Consider the following 20,285-nt stretch of genomic DNA (forward strand, 5'->3'; position numbering starts at 1 on the left):
GCTGAAAGCGGCTGGAAGAGGATGGATGGCATTTAAAGATCCCCCCCCCCCAGTAATTTCAAAAATGAGCTTCTCCAGGCCCTTGCCAAAAAGCTTATCTTGCTGGTCCAGAGAGAAGAAAAGGGCCATGATCATGTCCTTAGTGGCGGATTCAGCATTTCAAGATCGAGTTCAAATGATACAGCAGATAGCTACTTTGTGGTCTCCAGCCTTGGCAGAACAGCGAACTGCTTCTAGAGAGGCATTGCACAGATACTTGGAGGCATGTAGGATTCAGCCGCTATGAAGGCTCCCTTAGAGAAAGAGTCCACTATCTTGTCCAAGGGATCACTGAGGGAGATGGAGTCCATCCAAAGCAAAATGGAAGACTGGGATAGCCTAGTTATTGCGGGATCCACTGCTGGGAGACCCTGACCATTTGTAGACACACTGGTCTAGAAAAGGAAATTGGCCGACCAACTTCTTAGTGAAAGGCAGGGGATGGTCTGTGTGAAGCCATTCTTCTTTTAAGATATTGCTCATACAAAAAGAGGCTAGATACAGTGTTGGCCAAAAGTATTGGCACCCATGCAATTCTGTCAGATAATACTCATTTTCTTCCAGAAAATGATTGCAAGCAAATGATTGGTATTAATATCTTCATTTATTTTGCTTGAGGAAGTGAGGTAAAAAGTCAATTAATGTTGCAGAGAATCATGTTAGAACTGATACAAAATTACTGTGCCAAAAGGTAAGCAATAATACAGTATAAGTGAATAGCAACCATGTTAAGGAAGTAAGTGCAAGGATCAATGGACTCCTAAGAGTAATTGACAACTAGAGATGAGCGAACCGTAAAATATTCTATATTCGTTTCGAATAGCCGCTCAATATTCGACTATTTGATCGAATATCGAACCCCATTATAGCCTATGGGGAAAAATTCTTTGTTTCAGGGGAACCCAGCATATGACTCAGGAGGGTCACCAAGTCCACTATGACACCTCAGCAAATTATGCCAACACCTCTACAATGCAACTGAGACATCAGGGGAAGCGTTCCTGAGGGCATCTAACAAGTCCAAGTCAAAGTTTTACCCCACCTCACAGCCTATCAACTACACACTTTCCACAATCAAAAAAACCTCTATCAAAGTGGGAAAATACCTGGAAACCTTCTTTCTTTCCCAATTGGATGGACAGAAACGCAAATTCGACGCTAAAGAAACATTAACAAGCACCCCTTTAAATGATGTTGCCCATAACAACCACAGATGGAATAGGCAATGGGAAATCCAACAGTACCCACCCTGAACTGTCATTGTGGATGTGTGTGTGTTTGTCTGTGATGTGGTAAGACCTTCCAAAATTCACTTTTATGGCCCTTAACGTGAGCCCTTCCAAATTAAGTTACAGGCCCTTAAGCTGAGCTACCAGCAGAGATTGAGGCCCTTCAGGTGACTTCAGCCTTCTCCCTGCAGAGTATTAGGCCCTTTTGGTGAGTTGAGCCATGCACCAGCAGAGTGTTAGCCCCTTTAACATTCTTAGCCCCTAAAATGGTGGTTCCAGAACCATCACTCTCATTGTGTTGGATTGATGCAGTGGATTGGACTGATTGCAGTCTTGCTATATGGCAGTTCTTGCTATATATGTGAAAAACAGCTTTTTTCTGGGGTCCCCCACAAAAAATTGCAGGAATCCACAGCAGGCAGTTCTTGCTATATATGTGAAAAACAGCTTTTCGGGCAGTGTGTAACCCCAAAACAGGAATACAGAGCAATTAGGTATGGCTATTTATGCTCAATCCAGATATCCAGGGTGTGTACCCCCAAAACCTAGGTGGGAGAGACAGAAATTCAGTCCGGTTATGTATGCTCAATTCAGATATCCAGGGTGTGTACCCCCAAAACCTAGGTGGGAGACACCGAAATTCAGTCCGGATATGTATGCTCAATCCAGATATCCAGGGTGTGTACCCCCAAAACCTAGGTGGGAGACACCGAAATTCAGTCCGGATATGTATGCTCAATCCAGTTTTTCACAGTGTGTAACCCCAAAACCTAGGTGGGAGAGACAAAATTGTCAGGCTATATCAGCTCAATCCAAATTTTAAGGGTGTACTCCCCAAAGCTAAGTGGGAGACACAGCAATTCAGTCAGGCTATGTCAGCTCAATCCAATTTTTAAGGGTGTACCCCCCAAAGCTAAGTGGGAGACACAGCAATTCAGTCAGGTTATATCAGCTCAATTTAATTTTTAAGGGTGTACCCCCCAAAGCTAAGTGGGAAACACATCAATTCAGACGGGCTATATCAGCTCAATCCAATTTTTTGTTCAATCCAGTATTGTTTGCCCTCCATGATGTGAACTATGCCTTTGCAGCGCTTCCAGCTCTTAGCTGGGGTCGATTTAATGGAGGAGGAGGGTGGTGTTTCAGCACTCCTGCCAGGAATATTGGGCGGGTGGAAAAGGCAGACCGCCACAGTTTGCGACCCGGTCCCAGCCTCAACTACATTCAGCCAGTGTGCCATGATTGAGATGCAGCGTCCTTGGCCGCATGCACTTGTCCACGCGTTGGTGGTCAAGTGGATCTTTGTGCAATTTAGCGCAGAACTTAGGACCCGTCTGATGTTACGGGACACGTGCTGGTGCAAGGCTCAATTCACCCAAAGGGCCAAAAACACTTGTGGTGAATTCTGTTCAGTTCCAAAGGACTCTGTTTATATCTGGCTCAGTCGCAGCTCCAGAACATGCCTATGAAGGCAAGGTTTCCTTTAGTGGCTCCTTCTCAGCAGATGATGGTGGTGAAGCTTGGTTAACCCTTTCACTGCCAGGCACGTACACTGTACGTGCTCCCAAGGTGGCACTTCAGTAGCCGAGGACGTACTTAGTACGTCCTCCCTACTAATGCCGATATCTCTGGACTGCATCAACATATCTTGATGCTTTAAAATGCATTTTAAAGAAGAGACTCCCATCTTTAAAATGATACCAGGGACTTGATGATTTTACTTACAGTTTTGTAGTGATTCACTGTTGAAAACACTATTTGGCATTGAGATCCAACTGCAGATCTCAATTCCCGACTGCGTTTCAACAGTGAATTTCTCCAAAACTGTACATCCAATCATCGAGTTATTGATATTTTAAAGATGAGATTCTCCTCTTTAAAATGCAATTGAAAGCATCAAGATACGTTGATGCAGTCCAAAGATATAGAGCTCCAAAGTGTCCCCCCCCCCCTCCTGTCTAAGCAAGCAATTTGCAAAGGAAGAGGGACACCGAGCTGTGCAGCAGAGAGAGAGAGAAAGTGAAACAATCTCTCTCTGTGCATAACTTGTATGTGACAGCAGGAGGGGGGTGGCAGGGACTCTATTGTCCCTATTAACCCTTCTCCTGCCAATCAGAGCGTATACCATACATTTGCCTCTGATTGTCACATACAGTTATAATGTAATTCCCCCCTGAGCTTTACTAGTGGGGTATTCTTATGTTATACCTCCTGAACATAACCAGGAAGTTTATTGGCGCTGTGAATTTTTGCGCAATTTTTGCTAGCAATCTCTGTTTGCGGCAAAGTTGAATGAAGGTGGTTGTATATATAAACTATTAAATTGTGTTTTTATATACGGTATGCTGTGTACTCTGAAAAAAGTTAGATTTTGGTATCACAGTCACAGTTTGGTAGGTGCAGTATAGCTTTTTAACATATTAGTGAACAACAGCAAAATCCTGCTTGTCTTCTGTATTCGTGTTTTTGGGAGTCCGAGCTCTTGTTGTAGTTGATGTTTGCAGTACATATAGTATATATATATACACATTGTATACACCATAAGCTATTATTTTAAAAGTATTTTGTATATGAATGTGAGATTGAACATGAGTTTTAGGTGCAAATATGTGTTTTAGCGTATTTTTTCAAAACATTATTTGTGTTGGTCGCAAAGTTGCATGAAGGTGGATGTGGCTATCGATGACCCATTAAGACATTTGTAATCGTCAGGTTGTCTACTTTCAAAAAATATATAGGGTTTAGGGGTTCACTTACTTTTCATGGTGTGTAATCCCTACATTTTATAGGATGATACTTTTTTAACATTTCCAGCTTCAAAGCAGAATTTTGTTCCTTCCAGTTCTAGCGATTTTCTGAAGACACGTGCATGTGGGTTCAGGCCATAGTGATATGTATGAACTCTGCACATGTTGAACTCTTATTTTTAGGAGGTTTGGTGCATTTAATTTTTTGTTTGGTTTCCGCTTTTAACAACTAATATACATTTATTTGCATTTTTTCATAAAACATTCACTTTAAATCAAAATTGCATGAAGGTGCCTGTTCGTATACAGTACCAAGTGGCATTCTGACAATGCTGCAGGTGTCTACTTTAAGAAAATATATAGGTATGGGGGGGTTAGATGCTTTTTTAATGTTGCAATTTAGGTTTGATTTGTCCATCTCAAAACTGTGAAAATTGCTCTGGCTACTGGAGGTGCAAAATTTCCAGAGACCCTTGGCAGCGAAAAGGTTAAATCTTGTGTCGGAAGGGAAAGTGGTTTCTGATCTACATGTCAAGGTCAAAAAAGCTGTTTTTCACATATATAGCAAGAACTGCCTGCTGTGGATTCCTGCTATTTTTTGGGGAGACCCCAGAGAAAAGCAGTTTGTCACGTATATAGCAAGAAATAACTGCTGTGGATTCCTGCTATGTTTTTGGGTGACACCCCTAATAAAAGCTGTTTGTAACATATATAGCAAGAAGTAACTGCTGTGGATTGCTGCTATTTTTGGGGGGGACACCCCTAATAAAAGTTGTTTGTAACGTATATAGCAAGAAGTAACTGCTGTGGATTCCTGCTATTTTTTTGGGGGGACCCCTAATAAAAGCTGTTTGTCACGTATATAGCTAGAACTGTTCTGTATCCCTGTTTTCCACCGTCCGTGGAAAGCTGGACTCCTGTCCCTGCAGTGTATAGCTCTGAGAAGAGCTGTTGTTCTTCGGTTTTTCCCTGCCTATCTGAAGCTAACCCTATCTAGCCCTCAGCAGGTCTCTCTCTGTCTCCCTATCTCTGACCGCAAAAATGGCAAATACAGCAGCGGCCGTTCTTATAAATGAGAGGTCACATGTTTTCAGCAGCCTCCGTTGTCGTAGTTCCTGTCCCTCCTCCCCTGCACAGTTATTGGTGAAAAAACCGCACCAGGGAAGGTGGGAGGGAATACGGATTTTTGCTGCGTATGCCGCGTGGTATTCGATTGGGAACGAATATCTCAAACGGCCTGATATTCGATCGAATACCTATTCGATCAAATGGTGTTCGCTCATCTCTAGTGACAACCATGTTAAAGGAAACAAGTGAAAAGGTAAGGAAATAAAGTTATGGTATACCTGGGATCATGACCACCACTACGGCCCAACGCGCGTTTCCCCTGTATACACAGACTTCGTCAGGGGTAAAGTTAAGTGAGACCCAGTAGCAGTATATAAAGGAAAATAACCAATAAGAAGCAGGAAGCCACAGGTGTTGAATAAGAGCTATGAGACTATTCTGGCCAAACACTGAGTAGATACACAAACACCCACTAGAGCGGCTGTAGAATTCTCACTGAAAAATTAATAGATCAACCCTGAGTGTATGTAAATGCCATCTAAACGCCAATAAGATATTCCTATTTTGAGTAAAATGTGAAAAAACACCTTAGACATATTCACAAAGAAAGGATCGCTATAACATTATAGAGTCTCGCTTCCTTTTTTGAGGATAAAGAGACTGCTATATGCCTATATTCACACATGGCTGATTTGTTTCAGATTTTTTTTTTTTTATAGGGATCACAATGTACTTTTTTTTTTTCTCCTATCAGTATGTCTTTGTAGAATGGGAGGAAATCCATGCAAACACGGGGAGAACATACAAACTCCTTGCAGATGTTGTTCCTGGTGGGATTCGAACCCAGAACTCCAGTGCTGCAAGGCTCCACTGAGCCACTGTGTTGCCCCTTGTTTCAGATATTTCTGTGACAGACAATAAGCGCTCTTTCTACAAGATGAACTAAAGAGTTTGTGGAGTGAGAAGAGCAGCTTAGATCCTACAAATGTGGATAAAGCCAAACAACCTGTGGAACATATGAATAGCTGACATGTGTATTGAGTTGTTAAGGGTTAATGATCCGTGCTGCAGGGGAATTATAGGGTTAGGCTGAGGCCCTGCATTGCAGAAATACAGCTACATTGATAGTCTGAACACAAGCCAATAGAGGGAAAAAATATTTCATGAAAAAAATATATATATTACATACATAATAGATATATATATATATATTACATACATAATAGATATATATATATATATATATATATTGCATAGTACTGCCCCATTATTAATGACACATGAGAAAATACAATGAATGCAAGTGAAAACAACATTCCCTCATACGCGAATCTTATCCTGGGGCTGTGGGAACAAAGGATCTTCTGCAAATGTTGACACTAGCTCAACCTTTCACAACTCTGACCACTCACGTACTTATGACTTTAGGTATACGTTGAACTGTCAGTCATCGGGCATTATTTATGCTGCCACTTGTCCCTGCAATTTGATTTATGTATAATCAGGTTTTATTAAAGGTTTTATAATTAAAGCACAAAGACAAACAAGTAAATCTGTACATGGGGCACACAGGCCCCAATCGACATAGGTAGAACACCCCCGACTGATAAGGCACTAGTACAATATAAAATGTAATCATTGCTAAAGCAAAATACAGAGAAAATACAAACTGACCACATGGGCCAACCAATATGAGCAGCAAAAAACACATACAGGGGACATGGAAAGAGGCAGCATGGTGGCTCAGTGGTTAGCCTTGCAGCACTGGAGTCCTAGGTTCAAATCCTGTCAAGGACAACATCTGCAAGAGTTTGTATGGGTTTCCTCCGGGTACTCCGGTTTCCTCCCACCCACCAAAGACATACTGATAGGGAATGTAGATTGTGAGCTCTATATGGAACAAGGAAAATGTTTGTTTTGGTACCGTGTTAGCCAGTGGTTATAAAATATAAAAAAAAAAAAAAAAAAAAAAACTTTGCAAGTCTTCAGTAGGTGATACCTTTTTTAATGGCTAACTCATAATGATGACAGAATATGACGTTTCGAAGCTTTCCTCTGAGCTTCTTCTTCAGATATAACTAAAAAGCACTCTGTAGAGGCTGCATATTTATAACTGGACACAGGGCTAGAATTACAGGAGGGAGGGGGAAGAGGCTTATTACTATATACTTATAACAACAAACAATCAATTGCCAGATCCCCCAGTTCTTATCTTAATGGCTGTCTTAATGATGTGTATAAAAAGTCATAAACCCACGTGAGATGTTCATCCCATTGTCCAACGTCTGGAATAGGGTCATGGCCTTGTACTCATAAATCAGTCGCTGTTTCCTTGATTTAAAGTTCCCTTTTAAGATCAAGATTTTCATGTCATTGATGATGCTGTGGTGTTCCTGGCAAAAATGATTTGGCACGGGAAGATCAGTTCTCTGTTGTTTGATTGTATGGCGATGTGAATTAATTCTCATTCTGAGTTTCTGACCAGTCTCTCCAACATACAGATTTTCAGTGGAACATTTGGTGCAAATGATCAAATACACCACATTAGGTGTGTTACAGGTGAACGTACCTGGGATTTTATATTCCCTGTTAGAGTTTGGTATCTCTATCCTGTCAGTGGTCAGTATGTGAGGGCAGGTTTTGCACCTCTTCTGTCCACATGGGAATGTTCCTTTGCTAGTTGGAGGTGACAGAGAGCTGCTAATAATCATATTCCTGAGGTTTGGTGGCTGTCTGTAGCATAGGAGAGGGGGGTCAGAAAATATGGATTTTAGACGGTTGTCTTTTTGCAGTAGTGGATGTAATTTGCGTGTGATTCCTCTCAGCGTCTCCAGGTGGGGGTTGTTTGTGACAACCAGGGGTACCCGAGTGTTCTCCTGTTTGGTATTGTATTTTAATAACTCCGATCTTGGTATCCTGGTGGCTCTGGTGATTTGGTTATCAACTGTTCTTGGATGGTAACCCTGCCTCAAGAATGTGTTTTTGAGGCCCCCAAGGTGTTCGTCCCTATCTGCAGGGTTTGAACATATGCGATGGTATCTGATGGCCTGGCTGTACACAATGGAGTTCTTTATGTGTTTAGGATGAAAACTATCCCATCTTAGGTACGTAGGGCGGTCAATTGGTTTCCGATACAGCGATGTCTCAATTTTGTTGTCCTGTATCTTGATGACTGCATCCAGGAAGTTTATTTCGGAGAAGGAGTGATTGAGCGTCAGGTTGATGGTGGGATGGAACTGGTTGAACTGTTCATGGAAGGTTTTCAGCTGTTCCTCAGACCCGGTCCAAATCACCTCCAACTACAAAGGAACATTCCCATGTGGACAGAAGAGGTGCAAAACCTGCCCTCACATACTGACCACTGACAGGATAGAGATACCAAACTCTAACAGGGAATATAAAATCCCAGGTACGTTCACCTGTAACACACCTAATGTGGTGTATTTGATCATTTGCACCAAATGTTCCACTGAAAATCTGTATGTTGGAGAGACTGGTCAGAAACTCAGAATGAGAATTAATTCACATCGCCATACAATCAAACAACAGAGAACTGATCTTCCCGTGCCAAATCATTTTTGCCAGGAACACCACAGCATCATCAATGACATGAAAATCTTGATCTTAAAAGGGAACTTTAAATCAAGGAAACAGCGACTGATTTATGAGTACAAGGCCATGACCCTATTCCAGACGTTGGACAATGGGATGAACATCTCACGTGGGTTTATGACTTTTTATACACATCATTAAGACAGCCATTAAGATAAGAACTGGGGGATCTGGCAATTGATTGTTTGTTGTTATAAGTATATAGTAATAAGCCTCTTCCCCCTCCCTCCTGTAATTCTAGCCCTGTGTCCAGTTATAAATATGCAGCCTCTACAGAGTGTTTTTTAGTTATATCTGAAGAAGCTCAGAGGAAAGCTTCAAAATGTCATATTCTGTCATCATTATGAGTTAGCCATTAAAAAAGGTATCACCTACTATATGGAACAGTGATTGTCAATGTCTGTTAAGCATAATAAAGAGGGCAAGGGACCCAGAAGGGTAAGACAAACAGAGTGACAGGACCACAAACACGGAAAAGGGGGGGAAGACAAGATAAGAGAGCAAGAAGGGAAACCGGGGAGTGAAAGAAGAGAAGGGAAGGTCAGGAACGCAACCAGATCCCTCTTTAGGAGAAAGAAGAGGAAAAGTCAGAAGACTCCTGGAATAACACCCAGAGCCGTTCAAACCTGGAGGGGTCAGGAGAGTTGCAATTTGATTTATGTAGGACTAACAACTCCAGGGCAACATCCGGGAGCATGTGTTGGGTATCATCAATGCTAAAGACATAGAAAACATTGATTCCTTAAAGACCATCCCGAAACACTTCCTTCAATTCCACGACTGTGATGCATCTACTTTGAGATTTAACGCTATTCACCAGATTCCCATCGGCTCATGTGCTGGACAATGGGAAAAGAAACTGGCACAACATGACTGCAAGTGGATCTTTAGACTCAACACTGTCTCACCCAATGGGCTTAATGAAAATGTAAGCTTTGCATCGTTATAGACCACACCGCCTTTCTTTGGTTTATATTTTATATATTTCTTTGCCCTGTCCCACCAGTATATTTCTATGCATCTGGACAATTGCTGAGTGTATTTTCCATGCATTACCTCATTGATCATATTTTAAATGTTTTTAACCTTTTTTGTTTCCATTTTTTGTTTCGCCCTTTTGTAGGTTTTTGCCCCTGTGTGTTTGGAACTCTTGTATCAACCTCTGATGCTTCTGTTCTTGCCATCGACCTACGTCATCTGTGGATATATTCATTTTTTACTTAGTGTTTACATGTTTTTATATTTTGTACCCAGTACTCTCTTATCTGTGTTCACATTCACTTCACTGTGCACCGGTTGCATTTTTTATTTCATTCACTTTTTCACTATTTGTTTTGGAACTGCATTTGTGCAATGTAATCAATATGATAATTTTATTGTCTCATAATTTGTTGGTGTCACTTGTATTCATTGAATATTCTCATGCGTCATTATTAAGCTCCATTCACAGGGAGTAACGCCAGGCGTTTTTTGTGCTTATTTTGTGCTTATTTTTACGGCCGTAAAAAGACGTTTCCATTGAGTTCTATAGTAAGATACGTCCGTAAAAAAACGGACGCAAAAATCGGACGTAAAAAAAGGACGTATTTTTCTATAGAACTCAATGGAAACGTCTTTTTACAGCCGTAAAAATAAGCACAAAATAAGCACAAAAACCGCCTGGCGTTACTCCCTGTGAATGGAGCCTAATAATGACGCATGAGAATATTCAATGAATACAAGTGACAACAACAAATTATGAGACAATAAAATCATATTGATTACATTGCACAAATGCAGTTCCAAAACAAATAGTGAAAAATACAATACTTTATACCAGGTATACCATAACTTTATTTCCTTACCCTTTCCTGGGGGGGGGGGGGGTTTCACTTGTTTCCATTAACATGGTTGTCACTTACTCTTAGGAGTCCATTGATCCTTGCACGTGCTTCCTTAACATGGTTGCGATTCACTTAATTATACTGTATTATTGCTTACCTTTTGCACAGTAATTTTGTGTCAGTTCTATCATGATTCTATGTGACACTAATTCACTTTTTACCTCACTTCCCCATGGTATGTGTCTATATTTATTTGGCTATATATTCCCCGGTCACTCCACCCTTTGGACTTGTGATTTGGTGTTTTATTGATATTATTTCCTTGTTTCCCCATCATTTTTTTTTTTTGTGTTAATGTCTTTTAATATGTCAATAAAATATTTAAATTTTATATGAAATTTCTGATGTGGATATTTTTTACGGATTGATTTTAAGGTATCGCCAGGTTGTGATTGTGGAGGAAGATGATGTCCTCTTGAGTAGGTCTTCTGAGATATGGAGGGTCTTTCTCACTACAAGAATGAGCTCCTGCGTAGCAGAGGATCTATATGTCCCTAGCAGAGACGTCCCAAGTAGATTATTAGTCATTAGTCTATGGATAGTTCATGAGTATGAAAAAGTGATTTGAGGCAACCCCTTTAATATGCTCAACAGTGTTGGTGCTAATATATTTGACGTGGGATACTTTCCCTAGCTTCATACATTTTTTTCACTATTTTTACACATTAATAGTTATGTTAAACATAATATGATAAGTTTATAATCGCTTGTAGTTTATACTTTATGAAGAAAGTTAATAGACTAAAACCACGGGCATATACATTTATCACCATTATCATTTATTTTAGAACATCACACGATAGGTGTATTTGTCTTTATAATGGGAACTGGGAGACTTTATAGACTTTGTTAGTAACAGTAATACCCCTGTTTCGGGGTGGGGGAGTAATACACCTGTTTCCAGTTGCAGATAATTTCTCTTATAGAAATTAGGTGAAGCATAATGGCGGGTATCAGTATGTAGGGGTGTGGTTAAACAGGGATTTTATGTCCAATTGCAAGTTTCGGCAATGACAGTTTTTCAAATGAGTTTCAGTTGAGATTGTGACACAATTTTCTATGGGGTCACATGGCAATCAGGTGATGATCAGATGATGATCTAAGGCACTGTTGATTGGAGCACAAATTATAGAAAAATTCCCCTTTTTGTTCCCCTATTCCACGCCCCCTGAGGAAACCAACATGAAATACATGTTAAGGCGGTTGCTTCTCCTCCCCTAGCATTTCACTGTTGCTTAATTTTAAGTATGGCTATTAATATGACTTGTATTTAGCATAATATTGCAGCAGAACTGTAATAATATGCTGTAATGTGATAGGGATTTATCTTATAAACCTGCAATGTGCAGCTGTAATTTGGAGATATTTGTACATATTATTTGATATATAGCCAGATAAGAAATTGTCATCTGTGTTAACACAGAGTAGTAGGTATAGGTTTGGATATAATACCTCGTTGTATCCTACTGGGATGTATTTTAATATGCAATACAAAGAGAAATTTAATGGATTAAAATAAACATTGATAATCTTATAAGAGTTCGCAGCTCCAATGTTGTTGGGTTTTTTTTCGGATTATAGTTTATGGTGTCTACAATCTTTTTGGCTGGTATAGGGCTAGCTTCTTAGTGAATGTGGGGAACAGGACCTCTTGAAGGAATTCCCATGACATGGTGAGGGTAATGGTGGTAAAAAATTGATTCATGGAATGCTTGCCGCTGAGCAAACAGGTGAAAAGTTGGTCAGGCTTTTTTGTTCATTTGTAAAAAGTGTCCAATGTTCAGCTCAGGGCCTTCTCATTGGTGCTGGTTAATATAATATTAAACTTTATCCTCTATGATTACTTTATGTAAATTTATAGTAAAAGCTCTGGTGTGCAATCTTCAGTCAAAACAATGTGTGTTTAAAAATATACTGAGCTTTAGTTGTCTTCCTCGACGCTAAAGAAATAATTTTGACAATGATAAAGGCATTATATACTGTCTGTGTCCACGTCCATATCCTGTTGGTGATCACTGTTCTTGCTGGATCTTCATCACAATGTAAATTTTTAACAGCGTCATCCAATGTTGCGACCTGCTTTTTCTCTACTGCAGTCTAAGGGTCCATTCACACGGAGTAAACACGCATTCATTTTGGCAAAATACACGTGTAAAAGATACACGTATAAAAATAAGACTCCCATTGACTTCAATGACATTTTTTTTACACGTGTAAAAAAACACGTAAAAATACACGTGCAAAATGTCATTGAAGTCAATGCTAAAAGTCAATTGAGTCTTATTTTTATACGTGTATCTTTTACACGTGTATTTTGCCAAAATGAACATGCGTTTACTCCGTGTGAATGGACCGTTAGGGAACCTTCACACGGAGTTTACGCTCTGCTCATTCAGACACATATACGTGTCAGAGTGTGAGCGCTTCAAAACAGATTCCATTCACTTCAAAGTGTGCCGGCTTACGCACGCTACACATTTAAATCAATGGGAGGCTTTTTAACCCATTGATTTCAATGTGTAGCGTGCGTAAGCTGCTACACATTGAAATCAATGGGTCAAAAAGTCTCCCATTGATTACAATGTATATTGCGCGTAAGACAGCACCCATTCAAGTCAATGGGATTCTGTTTTACAGCGCTCACTCTGACACGTGTTTACGTGTCAGAATGAGCGGCGCGTTACTCCGTGTGAATGCAGCCTAACACAATCACAAACAAAATATGTTTTAGAATATCTCTTTACAACATACAGAAAAACATTTACTGACCTTTGCTTGAAAACACAGGACTCGTTTTAGATTGCCCTTCGTTCAAAGATTGCCTTTGGTTTATTACAGATTTAAGTTTTTCCTGAAAAATTTTATCATCTAAAGAGAGAGAAAACACATAACATTCACAAATATGTATCTTAAAACTTAAAAAGTTTTACAAATTTTTGAAGCATTAAACAGGAAATGTTAAATGATAAAAAGAAAAAACGCTCAAGATCCGAATTGTACTAAAAAGTATACCACTACAGTCCAACTGCACAGAAAGATAACCATACAGTTCTTAAAGTGCCATTCCAATATGTCCACAACAACAATGGTTTCATTCTCTATACAGATTTTTTTTTTCATATATATACTAAATTGCTAATAGTTATCAATTTCACTGCTAACTATAATTAATACTGTAATTTATTGTTATATTTGGAGTTAAAAATTCTTCCCCTTGTAATTTGGCACTTGTATGTTTTTCTTTTTTCTGTTTCTTTTTACTACCTCATTAACCTTGTATAGTTAATACTCAGTGTCATAATGGTACGTTGCTTTAATGCTGTGGACATTGGTACTGTCCCTGCAGCATTACTTTAAGCCCAGGACAAGCCGTTAGAATCTGAAGATATGCCAGCTCTGGCAGATTAAACCCATGGATGCCATGATCAATAGAGATCATGGCATCTAGAGATTCAAGGGCAAGATCGCCCCCACCTGCCACCCCTTGTATACTTCAGTGTAACGGGGTCTAAGGGGTTGCATTGGCAGCCAGGAGCCTGAGCAATGGCCTGTTCTCATTATACATAGTATGTTAGAGTTGTCTTTTTTTTTCATATGGAACCCTCAAAGCATTAATAAAAGCTAATCAAAGCATTATACGCATCTCAAAATGTCAAATGAAGTACAACTTGTCATGCAAACATAATAAGCACTCACACATCTATGTAAAAAGAAAAATAAAAAAAATATGAATTTTGGAAGGCGGGGAAGGAAGATGTGAAATGAATGTATTTAAAGAAATTGAAATTTGTAAATTAAACGTCCATTATTATTTCTGTGAAATGCTTATTTGATTTCTAAATGATGTTTTGATTGGTTTGAGGGTGAAAATGGGGTGAGGTACACTGAGTAGCCAAAAGTCATGGGAAGGTACAGGATGCGCTGTCAATAGCGGGTCACGCCTCCGCGAACCCTGATAACTGCAGCAAGACGACGAGGCATGAACTCCACGAGGTGTGGGAAGAGTTCTTGAGGGATATTGATCCACGCTGTCTGCACTGCAGCCCACAATTGTATCTGCGTAGTTGGAGCTTGGTCCATGGAGCAGACACTGGTATCCACAGCAAGCCATAAATGGTGTTGAGGTCGGGCGAGCAGGCAGGCTAGTCGAGGGTTGTGAGGCCACGGATGTGTTTATTAAGCCAGTCTCGTGCCACCGAGTGATGACATGTTGCATTGTCCTGTTGGTACACAGCATCCCCATCACGGAACTCCACCACAATAAAGGGGTGCAGATGGTCTGCCATAAGTTGCATGTATTGAGCACCGGTCATTGATCCCTGCACCTGAACAATGGGGCCAAATTGCGACCATGTGAACACGGTCCAGACCATGACGGAGCCACCTCACGCCTAGAAACATCCCTGTTGGCATGCAGGATGCATGGCTTCATGTGGCATATGCCACACTCTCACACACCCATCAGCTCTGCACTGCACTGGAACCGTGATTAATCAGACCATGCCACATGCCAACACTGTTCCATGGTCCAATGACGATGGTCGCAGCCCATGTCAATCTTAGAGCTCTGTGTTGCGGCGTCAGCAAAGGCACATGGGTCAGGCGTCGACTGTTGAAACCTATGAGGTGCACAGTTCTGTCAGAAATGGGGTCCTGGGGTCAAATTGGCGTCGATTTGACCCAAAGTAGACAGTCAAGAGCCCTGTACGACTCTGGGGAGGAGACATGATGTCTGTTCATCAAACACTCGTGGTGTGCCAGTTTATGCGGCTGCCAACGTTGTCTCTGCGATATTGCAGGTCCACCCAAGACAAGGTTAACCTTAGAAACCCAAATTCCCAGATAATCTCCAAAATGCTATTCCCCGTGCATCTTGCAAAGATTATCATCCCACGTTCAAAGTCACTTAACTTGTGATGTGCTGCCATGTTCACGAGACACCTGTCTACAGACTTTTCAGATATTCTGGTGACACTAGCATCATAGGCCGCATCAAGTCTCACTGTTTGCGCATCATATCCAACACAACCGAAACTGGGATATGCCTTCCCATGACTTTTGGCAACTGAGTGAATATGACAAATATAGGTTTTTAAAAACCCCTTCAGAACTCAACTGTTTCCTAATAGTTTCAAGAAAATCCTATAATCGTTGTAAGGGTTTGTAAAATATGGAGGAATTTTCTGCAGATTCCACAGATTCTGCCTCCCAATTTTTCAATGGGAGGCAAAGATCACAACGGGAACACTAAAAGAAAATAAAAAAAAATAAACTTCCTGCTCACTCTTGCAGTGCATTCCACAGGTAATTAAACAGCAGACTCTGTGGCTCCAGACCCCCTGCTGATTAGGCTCATTCATCTGCAGCAGAAAGTTGGGAAAGGAATGCTCATGCCCTGTATCAGCATCCGGTCACAGGTGACCCACAGGTTGGAAAATGAAAATGAATTCCTCTTCATTTTCTGCCATGTGAACTTACCCGTTAGGGCCTGTGCACATGGAGTATACGCGCGTATCACATTGAAAGCAATAGGGGAAAAAAAGCAGCCCATTCATTTCTATGGGGAGCGCACATTCAGAATCAGTGAGTGTATACTCCGTGAGAAGGGGCCCTTATGTCGCTGTTTGAATAAAAAGTAAAAGCAATAGCAATTCCCCAAAATGGAATATCTAAAAAGTACACCTGACCCTGCATAAAAAAAAAAAAAGACGCAACCCCATATGCAAGTATTACGGGTGTCAAAATATGGCAACTTTTAGAAAAATTTTTTTTACATAGTTTTGGATTTTTGTTAAGGCGTTAAAATGTAAGTAAGACCATATAAATATTTGGTATAATCGGAATCACATTGAAAAAAAGACGCACAAATGCACTTTTTCTTCAAAACCATCACATTCTGATTTTTTTTTCCAGCTTCCCAGTACATTGTACAGAATAATTAATGGTAGTATCATGAAGAACAATTTGTCTTTCCCCCTACGCCCAAACAGCAGCACAAGATGGGGTATTCCTGCCCCTGTGTACTGTTAGGACAGGTGGAAAGTTTAATAAACTAGCAACTTTGCCCTCCCATAAAAGGCCCAGGCGACCTCCCCCTCCCTGTGATTTTTTCTGTCCTGTTACCAGGACAGGTGGAGGGAGAGGTCTCCTTTCCTCTCCCAAATTGATTACTTTAAGATAGGGCCTCTGCTCCCCCTTTGGTTACTTACCTGGGGTAGTGGAGGTCCCCTTCTCGGGTGCAGCATCCTGCGCCTGCTTCCAGCGCCGCTCCCCCGCCACCCAGGACTTGCTTCGCGCATGCGCGGCTCTTCCGTCCCGCGCATGCGCAATACAGAGGAGCGCTCCGGACGGTTTTTTGGCCCTTTGTTAAGGGTTTTCTAAGGGGCATGGTTCCCCCAGCTGGGGTCCCTTCGGGCTAAGGGGGCCCAGGTTAGGCTGGGGCTCTCAGAGTGTTCCCCAGGTTTAACCCCTTAAGGACCAGGCCATTTTTTGGTTTCGCATTTTCGTTTTTCCCTCCTCACATTTCAAGAGCCATAACTTTTTCATTTTTCAGTTCACAGAGTCACATGATGGCTTATTGTTTGCGGGACAAATTGTACTTTGTAATGGCATCATTCAATATGCTGTGCAATGTACTGGGAAGCTGGAAAAAAAATTCAGAATGAGGTGCAATTGGAGAAAAAAAGCATTTGCGCCATTTTCTTATGGGTTTAATTTTTACAGCGTTCACTGTTTGGTACAAATGACATGTTACCTGTGTTCTACGTGTCAGTACGAACGCGGTGATACCAAATTTATATAGTATTTGAAATGTTTTGATACTTTTAAAAAAATGATAAACTTTGCAAAATAGAAAAAAAATTTTGTGTCATCATGTTCTAACACCTGTAACTTTTTCATATTTCCATGTATGGAGCTGGTTGTGGTGTCTTTTTATGCGGGACAAGATGACGTTTCTATTGATACCATTTGGGGAAAGATCTGATAGTTTGATCACTTTTTATTCAATTTTTTTATAGGAGGCAAAGTGTTGAAAAAAACGCTTTTTGGCTGTTTTTATTTTTTTTGCCGCTACGCCGTTCGCAGTACGGGATAAATGTTTTAATATTCTAATAGTTCGGGCATTTTGGAGCGCGGGGATACCTAATATGTTTATGTTTAATGTTCTTTAATTACTTTTATAGCTAATCTAGGGAAAGGGGGGTGATTTGAACTTTTATATTTTTTTTATTTTTTTAATACTTTTAAAAACTTTTTTTTTTCTTCTGTTACATTTATGATCAGACCCCTTAGGTACCTTGAAACCTAGGGGGTCTGATCGCTCATACTATTCACTGCAATACTACAGTATTGCAGTGAATAGGAAAATCGCAGCACTTCTATTAGACGATGCCTCTGGCATCGTCTAATAGATCTAGTGCAGAGACAAGCCTGGAAGCCTTCAATAGGCTTCCGGCTGTCATAGCAACCGATCACCGCCCTCATGTGACGTTCAGGAGGGCGGCGATCGGGGAAACATGGCGGCGCCCATGCCGCCTGCGCTGTTTACACGCTGCGGTCGCGTTTGACCGCAGTGTGTAAAGGGTTAACAGCAGCGATCGGCTCGGGCACCGACCGCTGCTGTTATTGGCAGGTCCTGGCTGTATGATACAGCCGGCATCTGCCGTGTATGGAGCGAGCTCAGCGTGTGAGCTCGCTCCATACATCCCCATGCGACCCATGACGTACAGTTACGTCAAGGGTCGCTAAGGGGTTAAAATTGGGCTGATGAATGGAGGGGGCGGAGATGGCTTAGGTCCGCCCTCCCCCCCTTTCCTCCACCTTACTAATACCTGGTTTGCCCAGTGCAGCTTGCCTGTCAGCTCCAGCTTGCAGGTTCCTACTGTCCTGGGCAACCAGAAGGTAGAATTCCCTTACAAGGTTTGTTCTGAAAAAGTGACAGAAGGTGATGTATTCCCCCTGGTGGGGCCTGAGGGTAAAAGCAGTAAGGTAAGAGAAATAACAAAGAATATGTTTCTCTTTAGATGTCGTCTTCCTCCTAAATTCCTGAAAATCCTAGGAGGAAAGCTTCCAGCAAACGCCGCCACCTAGCCTGCATCAAATGTGAGGTGCCTCTTCCGGACGGCTATACTTATCAGTGTTGTCGAGGGTGCCGTGGTCCCCCGTCGGAAGACACGTCCGTCCAAGATGTAGTTGGCTGGGTGAGAGAGTTTGTTGAGTCGATGAGAGAAATGAAGGTCTCGATCTCCCAGATATCTAAGAGACCTCGCTTGGAGTCATCGCCCCCTTCTCTCCCACCGATAGAGGCTCTGCAGATCCTGGATGAGGTTTCCTCAGAGGAGGACAACCTGGAGACGGTCAAACCAGTCTTCTCGGTGGACAGAATGCCTAAACTACTGAAGGTAATACGGCTAAGGAGATGGGGAGGCTACTGAGGAGACTCCGTCTAGCTCCCTCAAATCCTTTAAGGCCAACGCAGATATGGTCAAGAGTATTGAAGCGGAATGGAGGTTTCCAGAGCGTCCATTCAATGCTTCCAGGCGCTTTAGGACTCTTTTCCCTTTAGCCTAAGCCCAGTCCAGAGCATGGGGCCCTCCGCCCAAGGTTGACATAGCGGTTTCCAAACTATCAAAACGCACCGTGGTACCAGCGGAGGATGGTTCTAACCTCCAGGATGTGATGGATCATAGGGCGGAGGGGTCCCTGAGGCGCATTTATGCCTCCTCTGAAGCACAAGCCTCGGTGGGCATTGCAGCTAGCAAGGTAGTTACCAAGCTGCGTTCGGAGGTCTCGAATTTAGAAAGAGACATCGACTCGGGTGTCCATCGAGACGATCTCCTGACGGCCATGACAAGTATCAGCCTCATGTCGGATTACCTCTTGGAGGCGGCTTTCTATCAGGTTAAGCTGGTAGCAAGAGCCATGGCTTTGTCTACTGCCGCGAGGCGCCCCCTCTGGCTTAAGCCCTGGAGGGCAGATAATGCCTCAAAATTCAACTTGTGCGCCTTACCATTTGAACCAGGCAGATTGTTTGTATGATGTTCTCCCTGCCCTCTCCTCGGAAGAAGATTGGTCGAGCAGTACCAATAAGTAACATAAGTATTTCTGCAGTTTGAAATTAACAGCATCACTATGCTCCTGCTATGAGCGTGGTGATGCTGCAGCCCGGCACCCGCCCTGGTGTCTGGATGCCGGATCTGTAACTATAATGGCATTGCTCTGCTTCAGAGCTGTCACCATACCAACCGGCACCTCCGCTGTAACTTTTACAGCGGTAATGTCGGAGGTCCCTGCAATCATGCCTGCAATCAGAGATTGCAGGAATGAGCTAGGACATCTATACTGTAAGTGTTACAGCGGAGATGCTCTACGATGTTCCAGTACGAGGGGTCCGGGCAGGTGCCGCCATGCTGCTGGAGGGAGGAGGGAGTAGGCGTGACCGGTCTCTCAAGTGCGATCCTCTAGATAGGAACTGCGGCGGCCGGCTGCCGTTCTCCTTCAGGTCCGGTCGGATGGGGATTCGACTCAGAGTTCTTGCCGGGTATTCCCCTCAGAGCTCCTGTAAAGGCTCCTCGGCCGGCAGTGCTTCTCTTTTGCAGGCTGCTCTATGCAATATGACAATTTTTGCAATGTATTGCAATGCATAAGCCTTGCAATGCATTGCATTAGTGATCACAACCCCTGGGGTTCAAGACCCCTAGGGGGTC

The 20,285-nt window shown here is 42.1% G+C and overlaps 1 protein-coding gene across 1 annotated transcript in view; it reads right to left on the reverse strand.

Moving 5' to 3' along the window:
• LYST (lysosomal trafficking regulator) overlaps positions 1 to 20,285 on the reverse strand; it is a 393,838-nt gene that overhangs the window by 158,252 nt on the left and 215,301 nt on the right. Inside the window, exon 21 of the mRNA XM_075267816.1 lies at positions 13,348 to 13,446. Coding sequence (XP_075123917.1) covers positions 13,348 to 13,446 — 99 coding nt within the window. The remainder of the gene's footprint in view (positions 1 to 13,347; positions 13,447 to 20,285) is intronic.

The sequence above is a fragment of the Leptodactylus fuscus genome, chromosome 3 (assembly GCF_031893055.1).
Source record: "Leptodactylus fuscus isolate aLepFus1 chromosome 3, aLepFus1.hap2, whole genome shotgun sequence".
Classification (NCBI taxonomy): domain Eukaryota; kingdom Metazoa; phylum Chordata; class Amphibia; order Anura; family Leptodactylidae; genus Leptodactylus; species Leptodactylus fuscus.